General features: G+C 39.5%; 1 protein-coding gene across 1 annotated transcript in view; it reads left to right on the top strand.

The window, feature by feature from the left end:
• The window catches only part of LOC118853015 (hedgehog interacting protein), a gene marked incomplete in the record, with an annotated part of 122395 nt that overhangs the window by 84388 nt on the left and 12091 nt on the right, over nucleotides 1-25916 (top strand). Inside the window, 5 exon segments of the mRNA XM_036762809.1 lie at nucleotides 17053-17204; nucleotides 17577-17750; nucleotides 19717-19860; nucleotides 22751-22872; nucleotides 24650-24773. Coding sequence (XP_036618704.1) covers nucleotides 17053-17204; nucleotides 17577-17750; nucleotides 19717-19860; nucleotides 22751-22872; nucleotides 24650-24773 — 716 coding nt within the window.

Below are 25916 nucleotides of genomic sequence, written 5' to 3'. Positions count from 1 at the left end.
CTTGCACAGAATGTTATACTTTTCACAATATTCAGAATAATAAAAAGGACCATTTATATAAGAATTTAAGATTGGCAAAGAGCTTTACAAATATTATTCTATCCTCAAAATAATTCTGGGAAGCAGGTGCCAATATTATTCCCCATCATACTAGTGAAGAAATGGGTCATCCTTGCTTCAGTGATTTGTCCCAGCTCACATACCTGACAGGTATTGAGACAGGATTTGAACTCAAGTTTTCCTAACTGTAGGATCAGCATTCTATCCATGGCGCAGCTTAGCTACCTTATTGTATGGCCATCAGGACTTCTTGCAAAAGACCTCATCTTTCTTCCTATATTACTATTAAGTTGGACAGAGTTTGGAGAGGAAATCACTGGGTTTCCTTTGAGTTTTGTGTGGCTTAGTTCTTATAGGTGGTCCTGTGGATGTTGTTTTCAGACTCAGGTCTGGCATTTTGAGCAGAGAACTTCTTACTACCAACTTTTTACCCTCCTACCATTTGGTCTAAAAATGCCTGTATTTTTAATTTTCAAATACTCAGATGGATTTGGGAACTTATTAATAAGGATGTTTCCTCTTAGCACCCATTAATGAATACACTTTTATGTTGTGTACAGAAAAGTTTGGTAGAATCTTACAGTTTTAATAAAATCAATAGTGCACTACTCATGATAATCAGTCTGTTGTTGAGTCATTTTCCGTAGTGTCTGACTCCTTGTGACCCCATTTGGGGCTCCTTTGGCAAAGATACTGGAGTGATTTGCCATTTCCTTCTCCGGCCCATCTTACAGATGGGGAAACTGAGGCAAACGGGTTAAGTGAATTGCCCAGGGTCATACAGCTAATTAAGTATATATGGTCACATTTGAACTCAAGTCTAGCACTCTATCCACTGTGCCACCTAGCTGCCAAAACAACAATACTGCTACTAATAATTAATCTGTCAAATTCCCTAAATTCCTATGCAAATAGTTTGCAGCCACATTTCATTTCTTGTTTTCAACTAGCCTTGTCTCACTTTACTGATTCTGAGGTTCTTTCAGAGCTTTTATACATTTTTGTGTTTCCAAAACAAAGTGACTATGAAAATACTTTGTAATTAAAGGATTTGTACTTTTTTGTAACTGTCCTAGTTGATGGAAGTCTCTTGCTTTTTAAAATTGAAGTTTGCACTGTGTTTGGATTTATTGTAATGGTTTGTCCCTGAGACAAAGAAAATGTTTTGGAAAATTGAGTTACAGTAGAAAAAAAATTGAAAATTAACATTTGACGCATTTTGAGCCAGATTCTCCCCAGTGTCCAAGTCAGCTCCTAGTATGAAGTTGAGTTCTTGGGCGGGGGGTGGGGGTGCAATTTATTCAAAGGAACAATGGACGTGACTACAAAAATACTATAGTCTAGTGGTAACACCCACCTGCGTGCAAAAGGCAGAAATTCAAGCCTCTTTCTAATATGGTCAACTAAATGGTATATCAAGTAGACAGGGAGTACAAAGTATGCAGACAACATAGATAATAGAAAAAATAGCATGATAACATGAAATACAGCTATGTGGGATAGTGAATTGGGTGCTGGACTTGGACTCTTAAAGATCTGGGTTCAAATCTCACCTCAGACACTACCATGTAGCCTTGGGCGAGTCATTTAATTTCTCTGTGCCTCTGTTTGTTCATCTATAAAATGAGGATAATTACAGTACAAACCTCCCAGTGTTGTCTTGAGAATCAAATGAAACAATGTGTGTAAAGCAGTTTTGCAGATTGAAGTGTTATGTAAATGCCATCTATTGTTATGCATAGGATCATAGATGGAGGGCTACAATAAACCACGGAAGCCATCAAGGCTGGCCTCTTCCTTTTACAGACGGGTAAACTGAAGCCAGGAGAGCTTAATTGACTTACCCAGGGTCACATAGCTAGTAAATGTCTGAGGCAGAATTTGAACCCAGGACCCCAAGTCCTTTGCTTCACCATGCTAGTTGTTGTCGTTGTTATCTAGGCTCAAATCCTATTTCTAACACCACCATTGTGACCTTGAACAAGGTCTTATCCTCTCTGAGCTTGAATTTCCTAATCTATAAAATACAGTTAATAATATCCATACTACCTCCCATTTCTGACATGCAAATGAGAGAATTATGCAGAGAGCTAGACAAAATGTTAAAAAGTCAATAATCATTATTTTATTAAAAATGAATGTATTTATAGATAAACCACCAAATCAAAAAATTTCAAGGTCCCTTTAAAATCTGAACTGCTGTGATGTGTGATATGTATGCAAACATAACAGGGATGAAATATTTTGATACAACTAATTATGAATTATTCACCCAACTGTTTCTCATCTCCATTACCCCAGCTCCATTCCTGTGGTAGTTTAGTAACAGAAGAACAAGGATGAATAGGAGCTAAGAAAGGATTGTACAATGGGGAGCGCCTAAAAGGAAACACTCACAGTATACACAGTATACGTAGTTTCTAAGATGGAGTTAATCTTACGTCTGGTGTGACTGAACTCTTTGAAGTCTTTGTGTCCACATGTGTGTTGTGAACACGTGTGGATGTAAGTGAAGTGCATAGAGATGGGGATGCAACAGCATTGTTGCCATGGGGAATGGAAATAAATCTACTTTGCAAAGAGCTGGTCTCAACAAATTCCCTTGCCCTCTCATCTTGGCTTTTCTAGCTTACCTATGATCATGCTTTCTTCAAAAGATACAACACATCAAATTTCTAAGCCTGGACACAGATTTGAAATGGGGCAATTGTGACCTTCTGGAAATTGTGCGCCCAAGGTACTCTCTAGAACCTCCCAATTACCAGTCACCTTCTCAAAGGTTTCCAGTTTTCTCTGCAGTACAACAACTCTCCTTACTAAGGGAATGTGATGGAGGAAGACAGTACATGGCAGCTTGTATCCTGTCAGGATCTGTCAATTTCCTATATTTTCTATAAAAGAATTGGGACATTGAATATTTTCAAACAGAAGTGAGGCCTTGAGGAGGACAATCCGAACCCTCTGTATTGAGTTATCAGAGGATCAGGAGAGCCAAATGGCTTAAATTAAAGACTTGCATGACGAAAGAACCAAATCTGGAGTAGTAGAGATATTCTTACAGAATAGGGAAGAATTAGTACTACAAGTGAGAGGACCAGGTAGAGTGGGCTAGTTGAGAACTGGTTGTTGTTGAGAACTTAGCTGAAGAGGACCAAAGGTGATATCTTGACCTGCAAGTGAATTGGATTTAATTGAGGCAGAGCTGTGCAAAGTCACCAGCCTCACTCTCCTTGGGAGCCATCTGGGTCCAGTATGGCAAGATATAAATCAGGACAACTGGAGGTGGCCCCAGATGCAGTGGGAGACCTTGGCCTTTTTTAGCAAAGGGCTTTCCTGGGTCTCAGTTTGTCTGAGGCAGTGTCCATTCAGTGATTAAGGTTAGGAAAGATATGAGACAAAGAATAGTCTCTTTTACCTAGTCAAAAAAAATCAGTCTGGGAGGGGAAGACCCTCAGGGTTTCTGGCCAAAACAGAAACAATTACTATTTACACTCACTCTGAGCCATGGAGAGCCCAAACAGTGACCAAGTGAGGCTTGGGCTGGGACCTTTTGTTGGCCAATCACTGAGAGCCAGTGAGAGGTCCAGTGTGGAGTGGCTAGTTAAGAACAGACAAGGTAAGAAAAGCCAAAAGAGTGAGTAATGAAATGACCAGAGATGCTCTAAGTCTTTTTTCTCAACTTTAGCTTAGAAAAAAGATGGTTAAAAATTTAAATAGGCTAATGTGAGGGGAAAGCCACTAAGATATAAGGAAGGAGCATTTCATTTTTAATGTATCAAGTAGTCTTTGATCTCAACATCTTAGCTTCAGTGGCTTCTCTTTGCCTCAAGGACAAAATACCATCTCCTCTGTTTGGCATTTTTTTAAATTAATCTAAATTTGCTTATTGTGTTGCATTTTAAGTCCCAAATTATCTCCCTCCCTTTGTTCCCTCCATACCCTGAACTAGAAAAGGCTGCCATTTGACACAGATATTTGTATTTAAAGCCTTTTATGATCTAACTAGAGCTGACCTTTCCAGACTAATTTCATATTATTCCCCCTCATATATCCTACTTCTATCCAAATTGGCCTATTTATTCTTCCCTTTTCCTGACATTCTGTCTACCTCATGCCCCCACACCCAGCTTGTGCTCCATGTCTGGAATGCTCCCACTCCTTACTTTCAACTCTCAAACTCCCTAGTTCCCTTCAAGGTTCAGTTCAAATGCCTTGTCCAATGAGAAGCATCTCCTTAGATGGTAGTGCCCCTAGAAGTATTTTCTCTATATTTTATAATTAGTAATCTGTGTACATGTAGGCATATCTCCCAATAGAATGTAAGCTCTTTGAGGGCAGGGACTGTTTCATAGAACGTCAGTTTGAGCAAGGAGAGCTTTTAGAGGCTATCTAATTCAATGTTTTCATTTTACAGATGAAGAAAGTGAGTGCCAGAGGGTTTGTTGTTGTTATTCAGTTGTTTCAGTTGTGTCTGACTCTTCATGACCCCATTTGTGGTTTTCTTGGGAAAGATACTGGAATGGTTTGACATTTCCTTTTCCAGCTCTTTTCACAGATGAGGAAACTGAGGCAAACAGGGTTAAGTGACTTGACCAGGGTCACTACCTCAGAGGATTATTATGAGAATCAGGTGTAAAGTAGTTAGCGAACCATTAACTTCTACTGAAATGTAAGCTATTATTATTAGCTGTGAATAGTTCAAAGAATCTTGAGCTGGCTTTGCCCCAAGTCAGAAGAAGTTAGTAAGTGGGATTTGAACTGAAGTCCTTTTACTACAAATCCAAATCTGCCCACTATGCCATGGTCCTTTTAGTCTTTGTATCCTCAGTGCCTAGGGTAGGGACAGACATAGAGTTTTTCCTTAATAAATGTTGAATTGAATAAAAATGGCATGATCCAACATCCCAGAGCTCTGATTCTCACTAAGGAATTTAATCAAATGAGATATGTGTAAAATGCTTAGCCTGGTGCCTGGCACATAGTAGTTGCTATATGAGTGCATATTCCCTCCCTTTCCCTTCCCCTGCTACAAAGCTGAGATAATTGGAGGACACTTTTGTCTCCTCAAACTCAACTGAAGTGGGAAAATCACAAGGCTTATAGAATATAGAATGTTTCAGAATTTTCAGGGTCAAGCCAAAATACTCACATCGAAACTAAAGAAAATGGAAGATCTATGGATTTGAAGTCTCAGGAGCTGAGCTCAGAACTCACCTCTGACATTATGTATATGAACTTGGTTAAGTCCCTCACATTCTCTGGCATCAGTTTCCATAGTGGTAAATGACACAGCATCTAAGGCCTCTTCTAGATCCTACAGACATGGAAGCCCTCTGTCCATCTCCACTTGGTTAAAGCTCATTTCTTGCGTTTTACTTTTGCACTCTTTGGGTTCCTTTTTTACTGCAAAGGATGCTCCAGCATCTGTGAATGAAGAAGAGTAAATGTGCCTATTCAGTCCTTCCTGACTTCTGAGATGTCTGTTTTCTTAAAAGTAGAATTTTCACAGAATGATCAAAGAATGTTAATTATTCTTGCCTGCTGCTAGTGGACAAAGACACAACTTCTCAGTGAGACTGGTTGAGATAGTCCTTGAGGTGAATATGTACAAGTTGGCTAGATTAGAACTTGAACTTCCTTACTGCATCATTCCAGAAGATTATTGCTAATTCTGGCGATAAAGGTAGAGTCAACATTTAGAGATGGATTTATTACTCTGGTTTCTTTCCTGTGTGTATGGGTCTTTAAAAGAACATTGATAGGAAAGAGAGGAGCTTCAAAGTTCATTCCAAATCCTAAAAAGAAAGGTAGCGTAATTTAGTACAAAAGAAAACATTGGATTCAGAGTCAAAAGTAATTGTATGGAAATGTTCAGTTGTGTCTGATTTCTTCATGACCCTATTTGGGGTTTTCTGGGTAAAGATACTAGAGTGGTTTGCCATTTCCTTCTCTAGCTTATTTTATAGATAAGGAACTGAAGCAAACAAGGTTAAGGGACTTGCCCAAGGTCACACAGCCAGTAAGTGTATGAGGCTAGATTTGAGCTCAGGAAGACGAGTCTTCCTGATTCCAAGCCCAGTAGTCTACCTACTGTGCCACCTGCTCTCCTCCATAGATGGCTTGGGCTTTCTTTTTGCATGGCCTTAAGCAAGTCTTTTTGCTTCCTTGGACCCCAATTTTCTCATCTCTTAAATGAATGGGTTGGATTCCAGGATCATGGAGGGCCTGCCAGCTCAATATGCTTTGAACTATTTGCTACTAATAATAATAGGTTACATTTGAATAGAACTAAATGGTTTGCTAACTGCTTTATACCTAATATTCACAACAGTTCTGTGAGACAGTAATGTTGTTTTGGTCATGAGAGTACTCTGTAACTCCATTTGGGGTTTTCTTGGCAAAGATACTGGAGTGGCTTGCCATTTCCTTCTCTAGTTCTTTTGACAGATGAGGAAACTGAGGCAAATAGGGTAAAGTGACTTGCCCAGGGTCATATAGCTAATCAGTGTCTTAGGCCAGATTTGAACTTAGGAAGACAAATCTTCCTAACTCTAGGCGCCACCTAGCTGCTCCAAAGTGGGTAATACAAGTACTATTATCCTTACCTTACTGATGAGCAAAAATGAAGCCCATTGGGGCCTGCCCAAGGTGAACTATCTGGGCAGAGCTGAGATCTGAACTCAGCTCTTCTGGTGTCTAATATACCATATTGCCTCCCCAAAACAAATAAAAATTTTAAAAAACTATCAGTATTAACATATTAAGCTGCAGGCAAACATTTCTTAAGAAATAAAAATCTGGACTGTTTATAAAAAAAATCCCTGAAATGATTTAATGTATTCATAAAACAATCTTGAATCCCTAGCCCACTCTGATACCTAATTTTAATGTGGAAATGCCTCCTTGTTCTTGAAGGCCATACAAGGGAAGTGTAAACTTTTGTAGGTTCTATTACCAGTCTTCCCCATTGGAATGATAGCTCCTTGGCAGCAAAAACTGAATTTGGTTTGGTTTGGGTTTTGGGGGAGTTTTTTTTGCATTTCTTTGTATCCACAGTTACTTAGCACAGTACTTAATAAATGCTTGTTGAATGCCTAAGAAAGTCTTCTACTATGGACCAAGCGACAGACTTTGTGTCCATCATCTGAGATTCTCTGAACTGAGGATAAAGTTCAAGTCAAAAGCATTTGTAATTTCAACTAACAGTCTATTAAAGTTCCATAGAATTTTCATTTCAAAATGTACAGTAGAACTTCTAGAAGGAGTAAGCTCCCTAGAGCACGGGAACTGCCTCACTCGTCTGTTTGTATCCCCAGCATCTGACCCATTGGATTGTAGTAGGTGCTTAATAAATTCTTACTGTATTTTTAAAGATGGTGGTCATAGGATCACCTAATTTTAGAGTTGGAAGAGAACTCAGAGACTACCTTGTCCAACCCAGAGCCAACAAAGTAATCCAAACTACACTTCCTGTTAAGTGGTCATCCAGTCTTTGCTTGAAGACCTTGAATGACAAGGAACCCACCAGCCTTTTAATTCTGTTTCCAACTCATTATCTATCTGGAGTTCCTATAGAAGACAGCAGAACCACAGAATTCCAGGATTGGACAGTTCCTCAAAGGCTACCTGGTCCAACAAGAATCCCATCTACAGTAGACTCAAACAAGTGATCGGCCTCTCTAGCCTATTCCACTTTGAGACAGCTCTATTTCCTAGGAAATTTGTTCTAACATCAAGCCTTCATTTGTACCTTCTATCTACTGCTCCTGGTTCTTCTCTCTGGGACCAAGCAGAATAAGTCTAATCCATCAGTGTGTTTGAGCTGATCTTCTATGGAACAGACAAGCTGGTTGTTCTTCCTGAAAAGGAAAGAATGGAAAATGCAGCTAAGTTAAAGCAGGTAACCATAAGGAACTCCCAGCATGCTTTAGGCTGTGGAATCCCGTTTTCCTTTTCCATTTAAACTAAACAAAAGAAGTTTAAAAGAATTAAGTTCTTGTTGATGACATCTAGGAAACTGTCAAAGTGCAAGTCACGGGCATGATGGCAAAGGGGGTGACTTGGTTCATAATACAACTGACATAATTCTTAGATAATTAGGAGGTCAGGTTCAGTCTTCAGAAGGGATGTCTTGAGGGGCATGTAGTGATTAACAACCACTAGTCCTCCCTCAGTCTCTTCAGTAATGCCTGGATAATGGCCAGTGTCTTTGAATGGGAGGGACATAATAATAAAACTGCAACTCATATTTCTATTGCATTTTCAGGTTCATCAGGTACTTTCCTTAATACAACCATGTGAGGTAGGCAGGGCAAGGATTTATAATATGGAGTGTGTGGAATATAAAAGGCTCGCCCCCCTTTAAAAGATGGGGAAGCTGAGGGACAAAGATGCTACGTGATTTGCGCAAAGTCACCCAACGAGACAGGATTTCTCACACTCTAGATCCAGTGTTCTGGCTCCTAGAACCTTGTCAGTCCCTTAATTGCTACTTAGTAAAGTTTTTCACCCCCCCCCCATTTAAATAGGTCCTCTCACCTCAGTTCTCCCAACATATTCGCTAGAAGCAACTCCCCTTTTGAATTTTCTGAGAGTGTGTATGTGATTTCAATTCCACATGCTCTAAGCTATGAATCACTAGGATATGGGAAAATAATTGGTTCAACAACTGTTGTTATATTGTGGGATCATTATTTCCAATATCAGGAAACACTACTACAACCTCTAAGAGGTAAGTAATATGGGAAGATCCATTAACATTATCAGAGGAGGGGAATCTTCTTGGTCTATTTCCAGAAAGCTGCTATTCAGCCCTAAGGCAAAGTTCAAAGTCAAGAATGTTCAAGCAAATTGTCCATCAATGAGATATATCAGGTGCTGGGGTCAGGGGAAAAGATTAAAATCTTTTATGCAGAATCAGCAAATGGCATTCAACATGTTTCCTATTGACTTGAGGTCAGAACTAGGAGCAATGTATGGAAGCTGCAAATAGCTAGCTTTCAGTTCAGCATCAGAAAATTTCTTTACAATTAGTGCTGAATACAAGGAGAAAGCATGGTGAGATGGGGGTAGGAGTAGCCAGAAGTTTAATGGAATGCCTGCAGAGATTGTGGGTTTCTCATCATAGGAGGCCTTCAACTGAAGACTAAATGACCACTAGTCAGAGATATTCTAGAGAGTACACTGATAAAGTATTAATTAAATTAGGTACTCCCTAAGATCTCCTCCAATCCTGAGCTTGCAATTCTGACATTCTATGAGGTGAGGAACGTTAGAGGACTGAATAACCTACCCTGGGTGGCCAGATCAAAAGCATTATTTGTTCAGAATTTGGAGAGTGTCCAGCGAATGTCCTCAGAATGATGAAACTCAAGATCTTACCACTTGAGGTTATATCATATCAGTTGAGGGACCTGGGATATTTATCTTGAAGGAGATTTAAGGGACAAGAGGCATAATAGATGTTTTCATGTTTAATGGGGATCTGGTGCATGTGTGCAAAGTACCTGTAATATACTTCTTCATGTGAAGGATCTGTGAAGCCTACTTCCAGGAGAATAATGATGTATGTAAAGGAGATTCCTTGAAGAGGGACTATGGAGTATTTGTAGACATTGTGTTTGGGGAGAGGCTCTTTGACTGACTAGGAAGGTATTTGGAAAAACCTGTCAGTTTCAACTACAATATTTGCCTCATTTAATTCTGGGGGATTTCAGTCAGTCCTTTGCTTATGGTCTCTGGTGAATGGACTAGAGTTTCTGGCTTTGAGAGTTTTGAAAGATCAAGAGAATGAGTCACAAAGGATTTAAATAGTTGCAGTAGATGGAAGTTGCAAAGAAACAAATTTAAGCTTAATGTAAGGAACAATTTCCTCACAAGTAGAACTATCCCAAAGTGGAATGGGATACCCCAGGATGTAGTGGGTAATGCCTCACTGGAGACTTTCAAGTATATGAAGGAGATAGATGACTACTTATTGGGTTTATGTGGATTATATTGTTGTTCAGAGGCAATATACACTAGATGGCTTCTTAGGTCTCTTTCAACTAAGAATCAGAAATTCTGAGTCAAGTTGCCGAGCCAAAGTAATGAATACCTTGAATATAGAAACAACAGTAGAAATACTATTTTTTCAGGCTAAAAGTTGGTAATGTAGGAAATACTAAGAAGGATATTGCTAACTTAACAGAGAGGTTCTGAAGGCTTGAAATACCTGACTACACAGTAGAATCTCCTCCAATTAACTTGGTTTAAAAGTAAAGCCTATCATGTCCAGCCCATCATGGTCTTGATAAATATGATCCATATCTCAAATAAAGGGTATATTTTGAAATTTTGATTATGGGTTTTATGCTGACCTACTTTGGTGAAATTTAAAAGCCCGTCACTAACTATATCACTTAACTATAGGCAGTGACATGTGTCTTGATGTGGGAACTGGTTACACTCTTTGCTTTGCCTATATTAAGGCTAGCCAGAAAACATAGAGAGTCCTGCTTGACTTTCAGTGGAAATTATACTGACCATTTTCTAAAAATAAATTTTATTGATATCTTCAGTTATTACATTGTCCAAATTTTTCCCATACAATATAAAAAACCAACAAATACTTTGATAAAATATAAAAACTTATGCAACCTTCAACACCCATAGACACCTTGCCTCAGCAAACAAGCAGAAAGAAGCGTATTCTCATAGCAATTCTTTGGTATCATGCTTGTTCTTTGTAATTTTGCCACATTCAATTTCAGTTATTTACATTCTTGTAGTCAATGCGTATTGTTTTCTTGACTCTGCTTACTTTTTTCTGCATCAGTTCATATAAATCTTTTCATGCTTCTTTGTATTCATCCTATTCGTCATTTCTTACAACACAGTAATATTCCATTACATTTATGTATCAGTTTGTTATGCCACTCCCAATCACTGGATGTCAACTTTGTTTCCAGTTCTTTGCGACCACAGAAAGCGTACATCAAGTACGCTCTAACTTTCTATTGGACAGCCAGGCTGCCACATCTTCCCAGCAGGGTCCTAGGGTACTCTAAGAGGTTTTGTAGGTATTTCTTCTCTACTGTTGCCACCTTGAGCCTCCATCAGCTGTGTCTTTCTCCACCTTTGTTAGGGACTAGCTATTTACCCAGTTCCATTTAATCATGTAACATTTGGCGGCTTTTAGAAGAGGATGATTATTTAAAAGATACCACAAGAATAAACATACAAACACTTCTCCCAGCACCTCATAGGCATACTCTGCCCCACAACACCTCAGTCTTCAAAGCAAGTAGGCTTATAACTTAGCTCAGATCCTACAGGGCATTAGTCCCTCCGAGTTCCTATCTGGATTCAGCCAGATGACTCCTGGATGACTTCTCATCTCAGCTTCCACTGATCTAAGATCTTGCAGGTCATTTCTAAAGATCATTCCTTGCTCCTCAGGGCATCAGTGCTATGCTGGCTGCAAAACCCATCCTGGACTTCAATTCTCAGATTCCTATTACTTGCTCACCTGACCTTTCAAGTTCCCATGGTTGGAGACTCCTTTTGCCTAAAACAGAAAGGGATGAACAAAAAGTCTGAGGACCAAGACTTACTATTACTCAGGGACACATGAGGGTAAAGGTCCTAAGATTTCCTCCTCCCCCCATCTGTTACAACATGGCCTTTCACGAGACGCCAACAGAACAAAGCCGAAGATGGTGAAGATGGGTAGCCAAAGCTAACTCAGGCCTTTTTGAAAATGCCAATCATTGGTAGCTAAGCAGCCAATTAAAAAAAATCTCCTCTCTACCCCATTGTTAGCCAACTAGAACCAGTTACCAAATGCCTGCACTTGTTTCACCGCCTCTCTGAAGCATTTCCCTTACATGACATCACAACTCTCTCGGAACCAAACTCCTAGATTCTCCACATGGAGAGAGACCATCCTAGGCACTCTGGGCATGCTCCATACCCCCTTTCCAAGTGCTTTTACAATCATTTTTTACACTGGTGGATATTTTCTTGATTTATTTCTCTCTCCAACTTTTATTCCTGAATTGAGCCTTGATGCCAGACCAGTCTCTTCTACTGCTTGAGAAGTGGGTGGGTGGGTAGATGGGTGGGTGCAGTGGTTTAACCCTGGTTGCTGTTGACCTGGATCACCTGGGTTCCTGTGCTGACTTCCTCCATGGGTTGACCCCTTCCTGGATCTTTGAAGTTCAGAGAACTAGATATTCACGACCTTCTATGGCACCTCAGGACAGAGCATTAGGGACCTCATGTCCCCAGGGGTTCAGCTCTCAGTGTTACAGCACTGTGCCATTGACTGCCTGCTGCTGTTTCCATAGTCTCCACCCTGTGGTCTTCTGACCACCATTGGACGAGAAGACTAGCAGGACACAAGTGTCCTTGACCTCTTGCCCTGGGAGGCACTGGCTCTGGATTTGCCAGGATTAGGGGGATCTTTTTCCTCTTGTCTGTGGGCAGCTAGATGACCTATTGTGACATTTCTGAATGGAAAAAGTCACTGTACTTTCTCTTTGGATTTCTTGATCATTATTTGGTCTGGCATGAGCATGTGGGTTTTGCTAGAGTAGGTATATCAGGTAGGTATATCGAGTAGGTATATGTGCAGCCTGCCTCTGATTTAGGCAACCATCTTAGCAGGAAGCAATAGTGACCATTAAAAAAATTTTTTCAGAAAATTGAGGCTGAACAATTTGAGGCCAAACAATTCAGGGCAGCTAAGATACTGTTTCTCTAAATTTCAGGCCTTGCTATAGAATGTTAGAGTTCTAAGGAATTTTAGAGAATATCTATTCTAACTCACTCATTTTTATAATTGGAAGAACTGAGGCTCAGAAGGTTGAAGCAACTTACCTAAGATGAGGCAAGCTAGTGAGAGCCAGGTCCAGGAACAGAGGGTCCTTAACTCCATGACCGTTACTCTCGCAGGCTTTTTGCAGTCTTGGGTGGTTTTTTAATACATTTATTAATTAAAATATTATGCAAGTTAGTAATGACATTTTATTTCTCCCAAATGATCTGGGAGAGACACAATTTATAAAGCATCAGGCCCAATTCACAAACTAAATTAGCTTTTATTCTGTAATCTTCCGCATCCCACCTTCCACATGGGAGTTGAGCCACATAGACATCATAAAAACACCAAGTGTATGTGACAAACTAATTCAATTTTGAGTTTCTTTTTTTGTTGGATGGACATGCAAAAAATCAATCTCTGCATTTTTATTCAAGACTTGACAGATTTCTGGTAATTAATAATATCCCTAATACTTCTAAAGTTGGCTCAGATGGTGTATAGTAGATGAATGAAGAATGGTCATTTGTACATTTGGAGTGTACTTGAATCCTGTTGTTTCCTTCCAAAATAATAACTGGTATTTTTATTACATGTATTTTCTCGTGTAATATCCTAGACCTATGATTTCAATGGTACAGCGAGATCCCAGAGAAGAAACGAGGCACCTACATGGTGCAGTGGCTAGAGTGCTACCCTTGCAGTCAGGGAGACCTGAGTTCAGATCCTGCCTTAGATACCTACTGGCTATGTGACCCTAGAAAAGTCACTTGACCTCTGTCTGCCTCACCTCTAAAATGGGAATGATGGTAATAGCATCTGTATCCTAATGTTGTTGGGAGAATAAAATGAGATATTTGTAAAGCACTTTGCAAAGCTTAAAGTGCTATATGAATGCTTACTGGTAGTACTGTTGCTCTAGCAAGGCAGTTAGGAAACAGTTCTACAATGCGGTCTTAGCGAGTTGCCTGAAGCACTGAAGAGTTGAGCAACTTTTTGGTTGTTTTTGTTGTTCTTATTCAGACGTGTCCAACTCCTCCTGACCCCATCTGGGGTTTTCTTGGCAACGATACTGGAATAGTTTGCCATTTACTTCTCCAGCTCATCTGACAGATGAGGAAACTGAGGCAAACGGGCTTGAGTAACTCGCCCAAGGTCACACAGATGGCAAGTGTCTGAGGCCAGATTTGAACTCACAGAGATGAGTCTTTCTGACTCTAGGTGTGGCACTCTATTCGCTGTGGCACCTGGCTGTTCCATTAAGCAACTTACCCAGGTTCATACAGCAATATCTACCAGAACCAAGACTTGAATCTAGGTCTTCAGCTCTCTATCCATGCTTCCTCCCTGATACAGAGACTCTAGGTATTATTAGTCCCCTTTTACAGATGACAAAACTGACTCTGAGAGGTTAAGTGACTGGCCCTGGTCACACAGCTGGTAAAATTTGAACCCGGGTTTTCCTGATTCTAATTCCAACATTCTGTCCACTGTGCTACACTTGCATTTCATTGAGTATAATGAAGGATATTTGTGTTGGTGTTGGTCATGTATTCTAGTTAGATGATCTAAGAAGTGGCTTTCATGCATAAGCTCTCCAGTTCCATATGACTGACATGGTGTCCAATTCCACGGAGCTTATTTACATAGGAGCCATTTATTGTGAGGTGAACTGGAAGAAGAGCTCTTGGAAGTGGACAAGTTGCCATCTCTGAGGTGGAATTACCAGCAGCAGTCTGCTCCCACCACCAGAGAAGGAAATGTACTCCTGGTTAGAAATGAAACACAAATCCAGTCCCCAACCTCTCAGCTTCCCTGTCAAAAACCCAGAGGTTCAGGGCAGCTGGTTGCTTTGTATTAAGCTGGAAATTGGCTGGACACCTCAGCTACTAACACCTCCTGTAAGAAAATGGTGGTGTCTTTGGTAAAAATTTTTTAAAAAGTCCCTGGGGAAAGAGGCAACTGCTACTACTGAAACAATAAGATAATACGAAACCCAGTCTACTAAAAAATGACCTTGTTTCCTTTGGGTAAATTAAAATGAACTCTCTTGTGGTATGCAAAGAAGAGATTGTCCCCTTGGCATTTGAAGCTGAGAACATTCCATCACTGTGGTTCACATGTTCATCTGGCTTTTGTCATCCAAAGACATTCACACTCCTTCTCTATTATTTCTAGGACCAAAGTTGGAATTTTAAAAATTCTTCACTGGCACATTGATAACTATTCACGTATCGTGCCTGGTCATTTACATGTTTTCTCCTCCCGTTAGAAGGCAGGGGATATTTTTGCTTTTCTCCCCATCCTTTGCAGTGTCTGACAAACAATAGCAATAGTTAATAATAGCTGAGATGTATGTAGCACTTACTGTGTGCCAGGCACATATTGCCCTACTGTGTGCTAATGTTTTACGATTATGATCTCCTTTGATCTTCATAACACCTCTGGGAGGTAGGGGCTATTATTATCCCCATTGTACAAATGAAGAAGTTGAAGTAAACAGAGGTTAAGTGACTTGGTCAGGGCCACACAGCTAGTAAGAATCTATGAATGGATTTGAACTCAGGTTTTCCTGACCACCACCTAGGTGCCCCAAATACTTACTCACTGATTGCTAGTACATTTGCTAGTAAGTAAGCTAGTTTAAATTCATATAATATATAGTAAAATTCCTTTTTCTAAGCTAGAAATCAAGTTAGCAGTTGAGTATGCAGATGTGCAGAAAATAGACTTTTTATGCCTGAAAAAGTCAAACTTCCTACCCCAAGATTATGTAAAACATGGCTACCAGCTTCCCAGGGCTTCTGTCATAGCCTGTATTCTTACATGGGTAAAGGGCAGGAAGGATTTCCATTTCTGTTGAACATAGTCTTGTGAAGAAAACTTCTCACTGCTAGGATTTGTAGGAGCCCAGAGCTCCCTTGCTAGCCCCGGGACAAGCTCACTCATTTTTACCTTCCTTTCCCTTTCTGCCAAAGGGGAATTGACTTGCCCTCACTTTTACTAGGGTGTTAGGATGTTTAATAAGGCAGTATTTCTGAGGAACACTGACCATCAATGTTCTGTTGATAATAGTTTGGGGGTTTGCACCTCTTTTCGACTATACAAAACCACTCAGGGCAGGCAGGACACTGAGCCATGGCCATGTCCCGATCTAGATAGATTTACTTTTTCACTTAATTATAGAAAGTTCTATAAACTATTCATCACATAAAGTGAAAGTGAGGCTTCTATTTAGTTCAGCAAAACTGCAGGCTGAATTATCAGGGAAATGAAGATAAATTGCCTTTCATTTAAGAAGTAGCTGATTTTGGTTTTTTTTTTATCTTGATAGTGCTTTATTGCATGTTTGCCATTCTGTCTAATGTGCACAGAACTGCTCTTTGTGGTTTTGATAATAATAAAAGCAAGTTGGAGGGGGGGGATTTTCTTTTTCTTCCCTAGCTTCATGCCTCCACTACCCTCCCCCTCCACCCTTTCAGCCGCCTTCCCTCCTTCCTTCCTTTTCTCCCTCCCTAAAGAAAGACCCTCTGAAAAAAAAAAACCGGGGTGGGGGGGTGGTGCAGGAGGCACATGTAAAAAGATATTATTTGGATGCAGAAAGGCTCCGGCTGCTTATTACCTACAGTGTGCTAGCTATGATGAACAGACCACCAGGGTTGTGACAACTGATATAGATGCCTCCAGGGTAAAACAAAGGTTTGTATATTACACAAGCAATTTCACTGTTTTCTAAACATAGTGCCAAGACGGTGGGAGCTGGCAGTCCACACTGTTTCAGGTTTGGGATACTTGGATTCGAAGTGACTGCCGATTGTGGACCTTTTTATTTGTCTTCCACGGACTACGAGCAACCTAGTAACCCAGGAAAGAATTTTGCATAGCCTTTAAAGTTGTCTTCATGGCTTCCCAAGATTACATACACAAATCACTTGACAAAAGTGGGGTGTGGGGTAAGAGACTTGGGCATAGATAACCACACAAGACAATCGTCTTGTTCCAACCCTTAAAGAGCCCACAAAGTGAAATGTTTTATAATCCTTTTTTGTGCAGTAGTCAAGGAAGAAAAGAAAAGAGTTTGGGCAAAGATTATCCAGAAGAAAGAAGGGGACTCTTTTGGGGTTCCAGCTGAAACACAATAAAGAACATAATTAACTTCACAATTCTTTGTGTTTTTCATTTGACTGCAGGGAGGAGATGAAAGAGGACTGCTAAGCCTTGCATTCCATCCCAATTACAAGAAAAATGGAAAGCTGTATGTGTCTTATACCACCAACCAAGAACGATGGGCCATTGGACCTCACGACCACATTCTTAGGGTCGTGGAATATACAGTGTCCAGGTACCATTAAAATAGCTAAGGCATTAGCATCTAAACCTTCACATTTCTCCCTACTTTGGGATTTTTGTTTCGGAGGCTACAATAAAATAGTCAAAAGCTTTCAAGCATCTAATGCAGATAGGTATGGTTTTGCAGAAAGTCTGCCTGTAGCTTTAAGGAGAGCACGGAAGTTTATATTTTTAGCATTCTCCTTCCCTCCTCCCCCCCCCCAAGCTATCTTACAAATTAAATGCTTTTCCTGTGACCTAGAAAATAATGTTGCTTTTGCACCATTCTTCTTAGCTCCAATTCAAGGATTCATTTCACTGTTTGTCCCTGTTTTGGTTGTTCAGAGAATCTAATCATAGCATTGTATCTCTCTCTATAATGCAGAAAAAATCCCCAACAAGTTGATATGAGAACAGCCCGCGTATTCCTGGAGGTAGCCGAGCTGCACAGGAAGCATCTAGGCGGACAGCTGTTGTTTGGCCCAGATGGCTTTTTGTACATTTTCCTCGGGGATGGGATGATCACCTTGGATGACATGGAAGAAATGGATGGTTTAAGGTACACAGACTGCCAGGGTCAGGGCGCCCTTCTTTCTCCATTTGTGTTCCGCCGATTGGAAGCACCAGTGAGTTAGGAAAGCTGCAGTTTCAGCCTTTCCTCCTTTGTTCATCACTTTATTGTCTGGTATTTGTAAAATGGGAAAGAGGGCACTTAAATTATGTCATAAAGTCATGCAATCATAGATTTAGAGCTGGAAAGGACCTTAGAGATCATACAGTACAAACCCCTCCATTGTACAGATGAGGAAACAGACACAGAGAGGTCAGATCTTCCTAACCCCAAGCCTAGAACTTTATCCCTTGTACCACCATCACACTGCCTCTCAGAGTCTTTGAATTAAAGAAGTTATCAAATTAGAACCATCATTAATTATTACTTAGGTTTTCAGGTGTTTCTGGGAGATCTCGACCTCTAATTGCACTGATATAGGGAACTCCCAGTGAGAAAACTCCCTCCACCAACGTAAATTGGTACCAGCTCTGAAAGTTACATCATTAGATAGTTGCCTGAGGGAAGTGAGAGGCTAGTTATGTGTCAGGGGCTGCATTTGAACCTAAGTTTGCTTGTCTCTAAGGCCAGCTATGTACTATACCACACTGCCCCTCTATATATGTCCATGTATTAAAACTTTAAATTGCACTAAGGCTTTTGGGACAGCTTTGATATGAAGAATCAGCACTCCCAACTTGACTCGGAGTCAGGAAAGCCCGAGTTCAAGCCTCACCTTTAACACATACTAAATGCTATGTAAATAATTGTATGGTACATTACAGACGATAGAGAAGTCACATTTATTCTGTACTTTATGGTGTACAAAGTGTACAAAGCACTTCCATGTGAGAAGCCTGTGAAGTAGATAATGCAAATGCTACTTTCCCCATTTTACAGATGAGGGGCCCAGCGGAGTGAAGTGACTGGCCCATAGACACACACTTGGTCAACGGCAAGGCCATCCTAAATCATGAAAGGTCATGAAGTTGTTTAAACTCTGTGGGTCTCAGTTTTCTTATCTGTAAAAGAGTTTGGCTGAAGTGAATGTTAACTCAAGTAAGGGAATAAATATGAAAGGGAAAATCCTTCCAGAAAAGCCTCTTGGAGACAATCTTTCTCTAGATCTTGAAGTAGGTGAACTGGTGGAAAAGTGTATGGATTCAACCAACAAAATTCAACATTGACTTAGTGATAATTATACCATGTGCAGGATACCGTACTAGGCACTGGTAGATTGTCAAAGTTTAGAGAAGACATAGACCCTGCCCACACCTCCCTTACAGTCTCTGGACACAAATGTAAATATCCGTAATACTCAGTAAGTGAATGAGAGGCCTGCAAACTAACTGCTCTATTAGGTCCAAGTTGGGACAGCTAATTACCAACTAGAGAAGATCAAGGAAAACTCCATGAAGGGGCTAACAGTGGGATGTATTTTAAAGGCTGGGTTGGACTTTTGTGGTCATATTGAAAGAAAAATGAAAAAAGTAACCTCTTTCTGTTTTGTGATTCCTAAGCTGTCATATCCATTTGGCCTTGTCCTGCCAATCTGTGAAGTGAAAGAAAAATCTCCCCTTAGCCACTATTGTTCTGCAGTGCATTTCTTGACATCATAGCTATCAGACAAAAATTTCCCCTTCTTTAAATTCTCTATGTACTGTGCAACTTTGATGAATTTACCTCCAGTAAGCAAATGGTTAAGTTCACCCCTCTAGTCATCTCATTAAAGTAATTTTGGTAAAACAAATACATCCCATTTTTCAAAGAAGTTTGCACATAATTTCTATAATTAAAGACTTAGAAATTCAAAGGAAATAACTAATTTTCTAATTGTTCATGAAAATCAATGGTGCCAGGTCATTTGCTTGTCGTTGAGTATGCATGCATACGTAATTGTGGCACCAGGAGATGTATGGGATTTGTGGTTACAAAAACACTTTTAAACAATTATATTGTCCTCCAACTTTCTCAGTGATTTTACAGGTTCGGTGTTACGGCTGGATGTAGATACTGACATGTGCAATGTGCCTTATTCCATACCGAAGAGCAATCCACACTTTAACAGCACCAATCAGCCCCCCGAAGTATTTGCACATGGGCTCCACAATCCAGGCAGGTAAGGAAATGAACCCCAAGACTCTGATATATAGTTAGTTACAGGAAGAAGAACATTGGCATGGGAGGAGAGATTGATCCTCTGAACCATAAAACAGCCACAAATATTGTGGGTGAAGAAGAAAGCTAGGAAGCCCTGGGATTAAATGCTGCCTCTAACACCTAAGGACTGTCTGACTGTGGGTCTGTAGTTGACTCCCTAAAACTAGGAGTTCCAGAGAAGGTACCAGCCTGTCTTAGTAGAGGGAGTTTTCTCGTCTGGAAACCCTGCATGTAAAAAGTATCTCTCTAGGCTCACTCTCTCACAATAAGGCAGGCTGCCTCTCTCCCTCAGGGTTCTAGGGGCACCCTTGAAGAGGTGGGATTTCTCTTCTCTAATACATTTGGCTCAAGCCCCAACTTGCATGTGCCCCCTCCCCTTGTTAACCATTGGTTTAGTTCTCTATATATACCAATGCAATCACAGATCCAGGCCCTAGCCTATGTCCCTCCAGTCATGTTTGAGGCAGCTCACTAGCCGGCCAAGAGGCAAAGGTTCTCATTTCATGTTCCTTTCTCTTAATTTAATTTTTTGAGAGAGACCCAAAATTCCAGTAAAAAAGAAACCAATTTTTAAATTGCCTCATTAAACCAGAATTTAGGAGGATCAAGGGATTCATGATGGTAAAATGTTGCTATTATGTTAAGAAACATCCATATTGTTGCGGAAAATGTCTTTTGACGCTTGAGTATGTCTGTTATGTTAGAAATGTGGAAATTTCCAATGGTGTAGATGGTAATACTTGTCTCTCTTATGAAGCTGTTATTCACATAGTCATATAAATCTTCCACAGGGGGGGTGCCGCACAGCATATTTGTCCTCTAATTCTCTTGATATTTCATAGATACCAATGGAGCATCTTGTTCAGTGACCCTCTAATTACTAATATCAAGTGAGTCATCAGATAGGGAGACATGCTTGCTGAAGGCATAGACTGCTATCATTCAGAATATCAGTGCAAAGCCTACATCAAAGAGAGATTCTCTCATTGGCAATGTCCATCAGATGCTGCTGTCTGCATAGGGTATCATGTTGATTTCGTGATGCCACAGAATGTTGCAGAGCCTACTAAATGAGATCTGTAATCATTTAAATGAGTTTGGCCATGGGAGAGAAAACATTTTTAAAGGCCATATTACTTATACAAGAAGCTGCATTCTTATAAAAGCTGCATTCTTTATAAAATTATAAGTTTATGGAAAACAGCATCATTGGACTAGTTTAATAATCATGAAAAATCAACATGGCTTGCTAGAATAAAAGAAATGATTTGATTCATTTCCTTGAATCTGAAATTGCTGTAGAAATGGAATATCACTTAAGAAAGACTCATGCCAAAGTTTAAGGTGATTTTTCCCCCAATGAAAGATGCAGGTACTAGAAGAAATAAAGTTACGTATTGCCTACATTATATTGAACAATAAAGAAAGGCAAATTGCATCATGTGGAGTTGTTTAGTACTTTTAGGATTTAGTTTCCAAAGACAGGCTTGGAAGATCCACTTGTTACATATTTAATCAACTTATTTTCTGCTTACAAGGCAGAGTAGTATAATGAATAAAGAGTTTCAGAGTCAGGATGACCAGGGTTTAAAAGCAGCCTCTGCCACATACTGGCTGTTTAACTTTGTACAAATCACTTGATCTCTCATGGCCCGTAAGTTATAAAAATAAAAATATAAAAAACTTAATAAGAGCTGATCTTCACTGGTAACAGAAATTCCTTACCAAAAGCTCCTTATACCAGTGAAATCACAAGTCCAGTCCAGAAGAACAAAAAGTCAGTTGTCTAAGCTGCAGAGAGGGAAGTATTTGGCAATATAAATAAAACTAATAGGATTAGAGCATCATAGATTTAGAACTAGAAGCTACCCGAGAGGTCATCTTGTACAACCCTGTTTTACAGTTGAAGATACTGAGGTCCAGAGAGGCTATGATTTTCCAAAGGTCACACATATAGTAAATGGTCAAGGGAGGATTTGAACTCAGTTCCTCTGATTCCAAAGTCATTGCTGTTTCTGCTGTCGCACACTAATCATTTACACATTTACCAAATGACCATCATGTGAAATGATAGTGATTCCCCAAATGTATGTCCCAGCATCTGTTGTTGTCCTCTGTCACTTCTTTATCAAGAAAGAAAAAGTCCACAATTCCCTTCCTTTTCAGCAAAATAGCTCATCTTTGAGAGGAAGAGTAGCATGATGGCTAGAGTCCTGGCCTCAGAGTCAGTAAGACCAGCATTCATGTCCCACCTCAGATATATATTAGGTTAGAAAAGTAGTCTTGGATAAGAAACATGCCACCATTTGGATTTACATAGCATCTCATACAAGTGTAGCAAGTATCTTACGTAGAGTAAATATTTAATAAATACTGATTGGATTGGAATGAAACTCACATATATGTAATGCTTTAAAGTTTATAAAACATGATCCTCACAACATCCCTCTGAAAAGGAAATGCAAGTACTATTCTTCCCATTTGTATGGGTGAAAAAATGGAAGCTCAGAGAGGAGTAGGACAACCACCAGAGTACAACCGGGTATGATCACAGGAGGAGAGCAAGAACTTGCCCCAAGGCCTTCTGACTGGGTCCAGGGTCCTAGCCAATTATATGCCCCCTATTTCACTATATTGAAGCAGGTGACCAAGAGAAGAGGAGGAATGTCCCTCTCCAAAGACCTTTTAGGTCAATCAAGATAAATGAGCACATGTCTAAGTCTACATCCTTTCCTGGAGAAAACATCTTGGTTATTGGGTCTATTGGGCAATCAAATAATCCTAGGTCAGCATCCCCATTGTGGGCATAAGGAACCAACAGATAAATTCATTATCTCTTTGATGTACAGATGTGCAGTGGATCGACACCCCACAGATGTAAATATCAACTTAACAATACTTTGCTCAGATTCAAATGGAAAGAACAGGTCATCAGCCAGAATTTTACAGATCATAAAAGGGAAAGACTATGGTAAGTTCAGTATAACTTAAAGATTCTGTTCTTTGTCAATGATTTGAAGATATGGAATAAAAATGAAAAGGAAACTTTGCACAGTAAACACACAGGGAAGCTGGAGAATAGTAACTCTAATTAACTACCTGTGCTTAGAGAATAGATTTTTCCCTTTTTTTTAAGGTCCAATGAGTCTCATAGGCCCTAAGGGTTCAATTTAGTTAATTACCTTTTCCATGCACTAAATGGTACCCTGTGGGCCCAAAAGACTTAATGGACCTTCAAAAAGTTAGCAGTTTAGAACTTGCTCATCAGTAAAATAAAGTCTAGTTATTTTTATCTACTTAATATATGATGGGAAGAATTATTTTTGGCATTTTATATTGAGGAAAAATAGTAAGGGCAGGTGTAATATCCCTTACAGGTAACCCCTCAATATACAACATCTCAGCAAATATGGAAATAATACATAGAAGATGGTGGCCATCTGGGATGCAATTTGAGGGGGATAATTTTAGCAAAACACATTTGCATTGGGTGGGAAAATAGTGACTTAACATAAGTCAAGGTATTGGGACTTTTTAAGAAATGTATGTGATACAGAGAAGCAATGCTATTTGTACTAAAAAAGGAAAGTTCCATTTAAAACTATATGTTTGGATGAGGATGAAGCCCAAATATCAACTTACTAGACTTGATTTTTTTTTCTAAGTTTGATAACTGTTGGTTTTGAGACTATCTATATTATCCACGGTTTTATCATAATAGTAACCAATCCATCCAAAACCATTTACAACGTTGTGCTATTATGATTGCCTACTTTTAAATATGTGTGTTTGTGCGTATGTGTATTTATGTGTGTATATATGTATATATAAATATTTTTTTCTTTATTTATAAATGTTGGGTAGCTAATCTGATAGTAAACCCACTCATCATATTTTTCCCAGAAGGCTTTTACACAAGCGTATTATTGTATTAAAACAACATTTGTCTGAAATACTGCCTCCTAATAGTGGGTCAAATGGAATTAGTAAGAATCAAAGTTCAGCTTGATCTTTCTTTTTGGCTCATTTCCATTTTCACAGAATAAGCCACTTCATATCTCAGAATGCCGGTTTCCTCTTCTGTAAAATGAGAGGATTTGTTGAACCAATTGATCCCTAGGTGCCTTTTCCCCCAGCCCCACACACATACAATGTTTAGCATGCATATGTTTATAGTTTGTGGCTCTGTGATGATGATGACAATAGTGACATAGAAACCCCACTAGGAAATTTGGATCTAAATGTAAAGCCAAAAAGTTAATTTAACAGCTGTTTTAAATTAGGAAGTTAATTGATCAAGTAATGGTGTTTTGTGCATATTAGTGTTGATTTTAAATAAAGACATGCTCATTAATCATAGTACTAATTATATCTAGTCTGATTTTAGTTTTATTAGGGATTTTCAACATTGTATATTTTCCCAAAATTTTGTCAGATATCCAAAACATATACAAAAGCACTTATAGAAAACGAAGATGCTCTATGGTCATATTTCAATAAATGGTATTCTAGAAATGACTCAGTTTTGCTTTCATTGAGACCTCACCACAAGCCCTACGTGAGTTCCCTTAGATGCTGGTAAAATGTAGTCAAGAGAAGCCATTCTTCCATGTTGGATTTTGAAGACCTATCTTATGGTCTCTACTTCAGAGTTAAAGTGCATTGATTCTTTCCACTGTGTAACACATTCTCTTTATTTACTGAAACTGCATTTCACTTGATCTAATGCTATGATAGTTTCTTTCTAGAAAGTGAGCCATCGCTCTTAGAATTCAAGCCATTCAGTAATGGGCCCCTGGTTGGTGGATTTGTTTACCGAGGTTGCCAGTCTGAAAGACTCTATGGAAGTTATGTGTTTGGAGACCGGAATGGGTAGGTTTCCCCAAATGTCATTTATTCTGTCTGGTAACACCTCCATGAATAGCTATCACAAAGTTTGCAATCGAATATTCTAATAGGATTCTCTTTCCTGAGAACAAGGTGGGGCAGTGGGGCACACAAGCCATAAAAACTACAACTGTTTCTTTTTGTCTCTATTTTGGGTGTAGATTCAGCTGAAGATACACACATACACACACATGTATACACACACACACACACACACACACACACACGAAGAGATGGTCTTTAAAAATGTTCTATCCAGTGAATGAAATATGCGTGGAGACAAGCAGGGAAGTCTTGGCCAGTCTGTCAACTTGTATGATTCTCCTCCTCACTCTCACAAAATACTATAAAAGGGTTCAAATGTTGGTATAAAAGAAAAACTTGGCAAGCGTGTTTTTATATGATTTCTGTCTCCATTCCATCCAGCCAACAATAACCAAGCGCTCACAATATGAAAGACACTAGGCTAGGTATTAGGTATGCCAAGGCAAAAATGAAGCAATCCCTGACTTAATGAAACCGACATACAACCAGCAGAATACAACATGGACACAAAGAAATCAGGACAAAATATTGAGGATGTAATTTCAAGAGGGAAAGAGTATCAGGTGAGGCTTCTCATAGGAGGTGGTGCCTGACCTGTGCTTCGAAGGAGGAAATTAGCAATTCTAAGAAATGGATATTAAAAATTATTTTGGGTAAAAGCGAGGTCTTTATTTTTTATGTCTTTGCTAAATGTATATAATTAATAAATTTCTGGAACTTTGGTAAACAAGTTTCTCAATTTATAGAGGAATGAAACAAACTTAAGTTAATTAAGCTTAAATGATTTTCGTAGTCTAATCTAGTCATTACATGGCTGATTGTAGGAGACACCATTGATGCCTAAACTGAGACCTCTAGTTTTCCTGGTGAATGGCTTTCAGATATATTAGAAAGGTGATACATTAGGTCACTAGTGCACTAGGGAGGTATACTGACCCAAGTTCTGTGTTCCCTGTTCCTCTCTCTAATTAATAAAACAACGTGAATTCTAGCTCCAGAGAGGAAGTATCATGCTCTGAATAAAGGAAGGGGCTTTCACCCTACTGAAGTGCTCTTGGTACCCTCCTTCAAGCAACGTATTCT

The sequence above is a fragment of the Trichosurus vulpecula genome, chromosome 6, assembly GCF_011100635.1.
Source record: "Trichosurus vulpecula isolate mTriVul1 chromosome 6, mTriVul1.pri, whole genome shotgun sequence".
Taxonomy (NCBI): domain Eukaryota; kingdom Metazoa; phylum Chordata; class Mammalia; order Diprotodontia; family Phalangeridae; genus Trichosurus; species Trichosurus vulpecula.
The sequence above is the reverse complement of the archived record's forward strand: the minus strand, read 5'-3'. Positions and strand labels throughout refer to the sequence as shown.